This window comes from Rhinopithecus bieti, unplaced genomic scaffold (assembly GCF_001698545.2).
Source record: "Rhinopithecus bieti isolate Rb0 unplaced genomic scaffold, ASM169854v2 scaffold_19553, whole genome shotgun sequence".
Taxonomy (NCBI): Eukaryota; Metazoa; Chordata; class Mammalia; order Primates; family Cercopithecidae; genus Rhinopithecus; species Rhinopithecus bieti.
In genome coordinates, this window is record NW_016809546.1 from 36086 (window position 1) to 44594 (window position 8509).

The following is an 8509-nucleotide window of genomic DNA, read 5'->3' on the forward strand; positions in this document are numbered from 1 at the left end:
GGTAAAATTTATGGATTCATTTTAAAATTAAAATATTAATTATAATATGATCTGAAATCACAAAATTAGAAATCACATAAAAATCATATAGTCATGTTTACCTAAATTATTGTACAACGAAATAATAAAATACTATAAAGTTATTTTAAAAAAATGAAGAAGAGGAAGAGAAACCAGAGTGCGTGCTCTCTCTCTGGACACAAACACAGAGAAAATGTCATGTGATGACAGATGGGAGGTGCCATTTGAAAGCTGAAAAGAGAGGTCTCACCAGAAACCAACCATGTTGGCAACATAGTGTTAGATGGGCAGCACCTATAACTGCAATAAAGTAGATGTGTGTTGCTTAAGCTACCCATTCAGTAGTATTTTGCTATGGTAACCTGAGCAGACTAATAAACTATGTAATTTCTATGACTATTTTTTGCTTCTTTTATAAATCATTCTAGTCGAATTTGACATTGTCCTGTGTTTTCTACATGATGTTTTGATCCCTTTTTATTGTTATTTCTATTCTTTGTGTGAAAATATTATGATTCTTTTATCATTTTACTTTCTCTCATAATGGTTCATTTCTTTGTATGCTTTATTGCTATGAGTTTATCTTGTGAAGATTTTGTTTTGGTTTTGGTTTTGGTTTAGGAAACCTGCATTCCTTGGGTTAGGAAGCACTCATTCTGGGAGGCTTCCCTGTCCTTCCTGCTTTCTCTCTAGGCAGTATGTGTCTGTTGTAAATTTGGATTCCACACAGGAAGTGGACTAACCTGAGGGTTCTATTTTATTTCTTCATTTTTGCCTGTTTATATTTTCATGGCCAAAGGAAATTGACAGATATTTTTCTTTTAACTTTCCTAGTTCTCCTTTTATGAATAACATAGCTCTTCATAATTACCTACTGAATGTAAATAGATTGAGCTCATAATCCTACAGGTTTATGACATAGATTTCCTCCTCGTTAGAGATTTAGGATGAAATCCCTAAGGTCTGTATCTGGCTCTGACTAGATATAGAGGAACAATCTTCTAACTAAAGATTGTTTCTCATGTAATGCTTCTTAATGTCCAAAATGTGGAGAAAAATTTTAAGACACATTAAAATAGCCTTTATGTCTGTATCTCTGACCAGATAGAGACCTTAGGGATTTCATCCTAAATCTCTAATGAAGAGGAAATCTATTTCATAAACACAGAGCCATTGACTCCATTGAGCTGTTTTTGCTTCAGCATTGACTCATGGCATTAGTGAGATTCTGTTCAGTTTCTGAAAATTGTGGATTTCTAAGTATTTATTAGGGAGTAGAGTCTTCCATGTTAGTCCAATGTCCCTTATAGTGTAGAAATCTATTTAATCTCTTTAGGTCTATGTTTATAGATCTGGAAAATGGCGATAAGAACCCCTAATGTACTGGATGTTCATGAAAGCAGTTTATATTAACATATATTAATGACTTAGCATATTTTCTGGTGAATCATAAATATTCAGTAAATATGAATCATTAACATAATTCTAAAAAACATCTGTTTAAATTATGACATATGAAGCTGTCAAAACTCAGCATTTGAAGCAATTTGAAATTATTCACATTTTATATTTTTTCTAACAAAAGATTGTTTCTCATGTATGTTTCTTAACATCCAAAATGTGGAGGAAAATTCTGAGACACATTAAAATCACCTTTATGTTATTTGCTTTTGCCTAATTTTTCTAACACATGTTGAATTTCCTGCAAGTGGCATTATGTTTTGGGTTACTGTCTGAGCTTTGCAATTTTGTACAAAGATTTCATTCAAAAAAGGGCTACAGTGTTCTATTCTGCTGGAAGCATTTTCAGTAAATGTATTTTAATTTTCTTATACAACATTGATATCTAATGAATGGATTTTCAAATATTATAATTACAAGAGAGAGGCAGTTAGGTCTGAGGGCAAAGAACTTGTAATTCAGAACTTCTGATAGTTTTTGATAAGCCAGTTGAAGGTATCTGTAAATCTATGTATATATTATATTAGTTTTATTGATTAAAATCATTATAAATTATTTGAAGGATGAACACGGAGTCTTTGCTCTTAGAGGAATTAGAGAACGAAAGGAAGAAAGAACAGTGAAGAGAGAGAGAGAAAGAGAGAAAAGGTGAATCCATTGAGTTAAATTAGTTAAATTAGTAAATAATTAAGAGTGGTTAAAACAACAATGTTCACACATTTTTAATTTAAGACTGTTCGATCCTTTTAAAATTCATTTGAATCCGCAATTATTTAAACTGAGCTGTGCACTGAAGAGAGAGTAAAACTATAGATTTTAAGATTGTAGCTGGAGGTAATATATAAATCCAATTGATCAGTCTGGCAGAGAATTGATGCCACAATTTGTACCCAGTGGCATTTTCTCTCTCTTACTCAACTGGCTTTAGAACATTATCAGAAATTCAATATGATACGCCAATATAGTGATATATGTTCAGTCATAAGTCCCTTGTTCAGATTAAACTTAGGCACTCACATTGTGGATAATAATGGACAGACAGCCTGACTCCATGTAACTCTGTGTCTCTCAGAGAGAACTTGACTTAACTTTACTGCAGGTTACCATACAGTTTTTAGTGTTCCCCAGAGACAGTCAAACCAGTAACAAAGGACGTCTGTCTCTTCAGGACAAAAAAATTAGAGAGAAAGGATAATATATACCCAGAGCTGCAGTCTGACTGCAGAGCATTCTCTAGCAGCTTCCTGTCTCCAGCGGCCTTTCCTGATGTTCTGATCAAGTTACCTTTAAAATTCACTCTTGATTTCATGTTTTGATTCTCTTTCTCTTTTAATTTATTAATGCGTTTACTACTTCAGCATTATCTTTACAGCTCGTTCCCTTCCAAGCTTGCTCATTCCCATAAAACTATTGAGAAAGTTTTACTGTCTTTCAATTCCTTGTATTGTAATTTAATTCTGAAGCTTATTTTATGTCACAAAGGTTTTTATTCTCTTAACAGTGCAAAGCTCTGTGAGAGGACCCCTGTACCATGTATTTTATCTTCAGCAAATATATTCAACTTTCTGGCATGTTTCAGGCAGAGTATTTAACTAATGTTCAGTACTATTTTCGGAAGTTGTGATTTCATAAACTATTATGCAGTACATTTATCACAGCTCCCATGTCAGCTTGGTTAAGGTAACATTCTATAGCATGTGGTGCTCATCAGGTCTACAATGAAGATGACAATTATTTCTGCAATAAATTGTTGAGGCACAACTAGTCCAGATATTTATCTGTAATCATTCATTTAGGATTTCTTTAATTTTGGACATTAGACAGGCAACATAATGCTTAATTATAGAATAAAAATTTTATTCAGTTTACTGTGTAGTTAAGTTTTGCATAGTTACTCATTTGTACATTTCATTTTAAAACATGTGCTGAATGCCTTTTATGTAATCAGGCTCTTGCACTGTGTGCTAGAATGCAGCTGGGGAATGAAGACACATGGGATGTATGCCCACGTGTGGAAAACACTTAGTTCGCAAACATAAATAAATGAAGATGAATGTTGTGGAGAATGGTAAGTGGGGATAAATGTATGGACTGGGATAGGGTAGAAAACATAGAGTGGTCATGAAAGACATCCCTGAAAAAGTGATATTTGAGTGGAGACACGAAGGAAGTAAAGATGTGAACTGTGTGGACATGTGGGAAAATGGTATTCCAGGCAGAAAGAAAACCATCTACAAGTCCTGGAAGTTGGGGCATGGTGCAGGTTCAAGGAAGAGCAGAGAAACTCGTGTATCAGGAACAGAGGGGAAAGACGGGTGTATCTTTAGGTCCGACTCACCTGAGCTGTGGATTCCTGTGCAGCTGATTTATTAAGAAGCTGATAAGGAGGAGGGGGAAGCAGAAAACCTAAACAAAAGTGCAAGTTCAGGTGAAATCAACGCCTCATCCTAATTCTTTGCGTGTTCTGTAATATAAATTACATTGCAAAGTCTGTACCGCTTTAAGGTAAGAGAGCTGGACATTCACACTTCTGCAGCAGTCAGGCGCTGGCACTTCTGAACACAAGGTAGTCCTCTGAAGAAGGTCCTAAGTGCAAAGCACACAGAAGCTGTAAGAATGGGTACGTAGAACCCAAAATAATTTCCCAGGAGATAAGAGAGAACAGGGAATGAGAATACCAATGCTCATTAATATTCAGCCTCCCTTGCATTTAGATGTAGCCGATATATTTATGTTGTAAGTAGATTCCTTTGGTTACAATGAAAATAAAAGACCACAGGAGAATAAGTGATAAATCAACCAGACCAGTTAGGATGCTATTGCAATATTCTTGGAAAGAAAAACCGGTAAGACTAGAACGGTGAGATATGAAAACAGAACTAACTGTTTTCGCAACAGGTTGCTGGCAGAGCGCAAGTGTCTTGAAAACTACCTCTAAAGATGCTGCGCCGCGCCACTGTAGTGGCTTCTTCCTCCGCCTTTCTCTTCCTTCCCTGTCGCCTCCCAACTCTCGTTAGCCTCCCGCCGGCCATCTCCTTAACACAGAACACCATGCCTTCAATTAAGTTGCAGAGTTCTGGTGGAGAGATATTTGAAGTTGATGTGGAAATTGTCAAGCAATCTCTGACTATCAAGACCATGTTGGAAGATTTGGGAATGCATGATGAAGGAGATGATGACCCGATTCCTCTACCGAATGCTAATGCAGCAATATTTAAAAAGGTCATTCAGTGGCGCACCCACCACAAGGATAACCCTCCTCCTCCCGAAGTTGATGAGGACAAAGAAAAGCGAACAGACGATATCTCTCTTTGGGACCAAGAATTCCTGAAAGTTGACCAAGGAACACTTTTTGAACTCATTCTGGCTGCAAACTACTTAGACTTCAAAGGTTTGCTTGATGTTACTTGCAAGAGTGTTGCCAATATGGTCAAGAGAAAAACTCCTGAAGAGATTTGCAAGACCTTCAATATCAAAAATGACCTTCCTGGGCCCTGTGCGGTGGCTCATGCTTGTAATCCCAGCACTTTGGGAGGCCGAGACAGGCGGATCACGAGGTCAGGAGATCTAGCTAACACAGTGAAACTCCGTCTCTACTAAAAAAATACAAAAAAAATTAGCCGGGCGTGCTGGCAGGCGCCTGTAGTCCCAGCTACTCCAGAGGCTGAGACAGGAGAATGGCGTGAACCCGGGACGTAGAGCTTGCAGTGAGCCGAGATCGCGCCACTGCACTCCAGCCAGCCTGGGCGACAGAGCAAGACTCCGTCTAAAAAAAAAAATTACTTTACCGAAGAGGGGGGAGCCCAGGTACGCAAAGAGAATCAGTGATGTGAAGAGAAGTGGAATGTTATGCCTGACTCTGTAACACTGTAAGGATTGTTCCAAATACTAGTTGCCCTGTTCTGTTGATAATTGTTAATATTAGACAAACAGTAGACAAATGCAGCCGCAAGTCAATTGTATTAGCAGAATATTGTCCAAATTGCATGTGTAGTTTGAGTACAGATTCCAAACCTATGGCTGAGTTTCTTCTAGTATGATCAAAAGTTTCTTTTTCCTTTGTTCTGAATAAAACTGAACTGTAGGTTCTCTATAGGTGGAATTTTGGCCTTTCCCTCTTTTTTTGTAAAGCAATGTCTGCCTACCTTTTAAAAGTTGGCACTATAAATAAATCAACTTGCAAACAAAATTTTCTATACTAGAATTAACAAAATGTTATCTTTATTCGTGAGTTGAAAACTGGAAAAAGGCTTCTTGAAGTAAATGTTCTGAGTGGAGTTACTAGAATGACTTCCAGCCTCCTGCAGTCAAGGAGTACCACTGTACTGATTAAAGTGTTTGTAGCAGGGCTCACTTCATTGCATCTGAGGACTTGTTTTCTTTTTCTTTAATTTTATTTTGAATCCTCTTAGCTTTCAATATATTGCCTAGAGACTCAGTTACTACCCAGTTTACTGGTTTTTGGGAGAAATGTAACTAGACAGTTTGTTAGCTTTTCAATTAAAAAGACACTTAACCCATGAGAAAAAAAGAGAGAGAGAGGAGAGAAAACTACCTCTAAATGCCAAAATGGGAAAGGAAAAGACTAATATCAATGCTCTCATAATTAGACACTTAGGTTCAGGCAAGTCTACCACTTCTGGCCATCTGATCTACAAATGTATTGGCATCGACAAAGGAACCATTCAAATATTTGAGAAGGAGGCTGCTGAGATGGGAAAGTGCTCCTTCAAGTAGGCTTGGGTCTTAGATAAACTGAAAGCTGAGTGTGAATGTGATATCACCGTCAGTATCTCCCTGTAGAAATCTGAGACCAGTAAGTACCACATGAGTATCACTGATGGCCCAGAACACAGAGACTTCATCAAAAACATGATTACAGGGACATCTCAGGCTGACTGTGCTGTCCTGATTGTTGCTGCTGATGTTGGTGAATTTGAAGCCGGTATCTCCAAGAAGGACAGACCTAGGAGCATGCCCTTCTGGCTTACACACTGGGGGTGAAACAACTCATTGTTATTGTTAACAAAATGGATTCCACTGGGCCACCCTACGGCCAGAAGAGATATGAGGAAATCGTTAAGGAAGTTAGCACTTAATGTTATGAAAATTGGCTGCAACCTTGACACAGTAGCATTTGTGCCAATTTCTTGTTGGAATGTTGACAACATGCTGGAGCCAAGTGCTAACATGCCTTGGTTCAAGGGATGGAAAACCACCTGTAAGGATGGCAATACCAGTGGAACCACACTGCTTGGCGCTCTGGACTGCATCCTACCACCAACTCATCCAACTACCAAGCACCTTCGCCTGCCTCTCCAGGATGTCTACCAAAAGTGGTGGTATTGGTACTGTTTCTGTTGGCTGAGTAGAGACTGGTGTTCTCAAACCTGGTATGGTGCTCCAGTCAATGTGACAACTGAAGTAGTCTGTTGAAATATGCCATGAAGCTTTGAGTGAAGCTCTTCCTGGGGACATTGTGGCTTCAATGTCAAGAATGTGTCTGTCAAGAATGTTCGTCATGGCAACGATGCTGGTGACAGCAAAAATGACCCACCAATGGAAGCAGCTGGCTTCACTGCTCAGGTGATTATCCTGAACCATCCAGGCCAAATAAGTGCTGGCTATGCCCCTGTACTGGATTGCCACATGGCTCACATTGCATGCAAGTTTGCTGAGCTGAAGGAAAAGATTGATTGCCGTTCTGGTAAAAAGCTGGAAGATGGCCCTAAATTCTTGAAGTCTGGTGATGCTGCCATAGTTTACATGGTTCCTGGCAAGTCCATGTGTGTAGAGAGCTTCTCAGACTATCCACCTCTGAGTCACTTTGCTGTTGGTCATATGAGACAGACAGTTGCCATGGGTATCATGAAAGCAGTGAACAAGAAGGCTGCTGGAGCTGGCAAGGTCACCAAGTCTGCCCAGAAAGCTCAGAAGGCTAGTGAATATTATCCCTAGTACCTGCAACCCCAGTTTTAATCAGTGGTGAAAGAACTATCTCAGAACTTTTTGTTTCCGTTGGCCATTTAAGTTTAATAGTAAAAGAATGGTTAATGATTACAATGCATCGTAAAACCTTCAGAAGGAGAGCAGAATGTTTTGTGGACCACGTGTGTATGTGTGTGTGTGTGTGTGTGTGTGTGTGTGTGGCAGTTTTAAGTTATTAGTTTTTAAATTCAGTACTTTTTTTTTTTGAGACAGAGTCTCACTCTGTTGCCCAGACTGGAGTGTAAAGGCATGATCTCAGCTCACTGCAACCTCCACCTCCCAGGTTCAAGTGATTCTCCTACCTCAGCCTCCTGAGTAGCTGGGATTACAGGTACCTGCTGTCATGCCCAGCTAATTTTTGTATTTTTGTAGAGATGGGGTTTCATCATGTTGCCAAGGCTGATCTTGAACTCCTGATCTCAGGTGATCTGCCCACCTCGGCCTCCCAAATTGCCAGGATTACAGGCATGAGCCACCATGCCTGGCCTAAAATCAGTACTTTTTTAATGGAAATAACTTGACCAAAAATCTGTCACAGAATTTTGAGACCCATTAGAACAAAGTTTAATGAGAAAAAAAAAAAAGAAATCAGAACTAACAAGATTTGCTTATGGACTTCAAAATTAATTCTCTATTTTTAATCAGTCTGTTTCTTTCTCTCTCTCTCTCTCTTTCTCCCTCTCTCTCCTCTGACTCCCTCTCTCACCATATGTCTACTAATCCTTTCTTGGTATAAAGGGTAATTATTCAAATTAGGTCAATTTTTACTATTATCTGTCTGTAATATCTCAACACTCATATTTTATTTGAGAAGTTATTAACTATTTGAAAGATACTGATTGCCTGTAATGCATTCAGCTATCTGCTTACCACCAAATATTATCTTTACTCTTACTTGTCCCAGTTTACTCTTGATTTCATTCTTATCCCTCCCTTTGCTGTTAATATTTTCTACATATGCCAAGACGGTGAAATTTTTAAATGTTTCTTCTTTTTAAGGAAAATTGACTTTTGTCTTTGGTCCAAACAAACAACAAAA

At 38.4% G+C, this 8509-nt stretch overlaps 1 protein-coding gene and 1 pseudogene across 1 annotated transcript; both read left to right on the forward strand.

Annotated features, from left to right (window-relative positions):
• The first annotated feature begins 4533 nt into the window (after positions 1–4533).
• On the forward strand, positions 4534–5310 carry LOC108540597 (S-phase kinase-associated protein 1-like). The gene is made up of 2 exons (XM_017889715.1): positions 4534–4963; positions 5264–5310. Exons 1-2 carry the CDS (start codon positions 4534–4536, stop codon positions 5308–5310), a joined length of 477 nt encoding a protein of 158 aa, XP_017745204.1.
• A 741-nt stretch (positions 5311–6051) lies between these two features.
• Positions 6052–7440, forward strand: LOC108540594 (putative elongation factor 1-alpha-like 3; annotated as a pseudogene).
• Positions 7441–8509: the final 1069 nt, after the last annotated feature.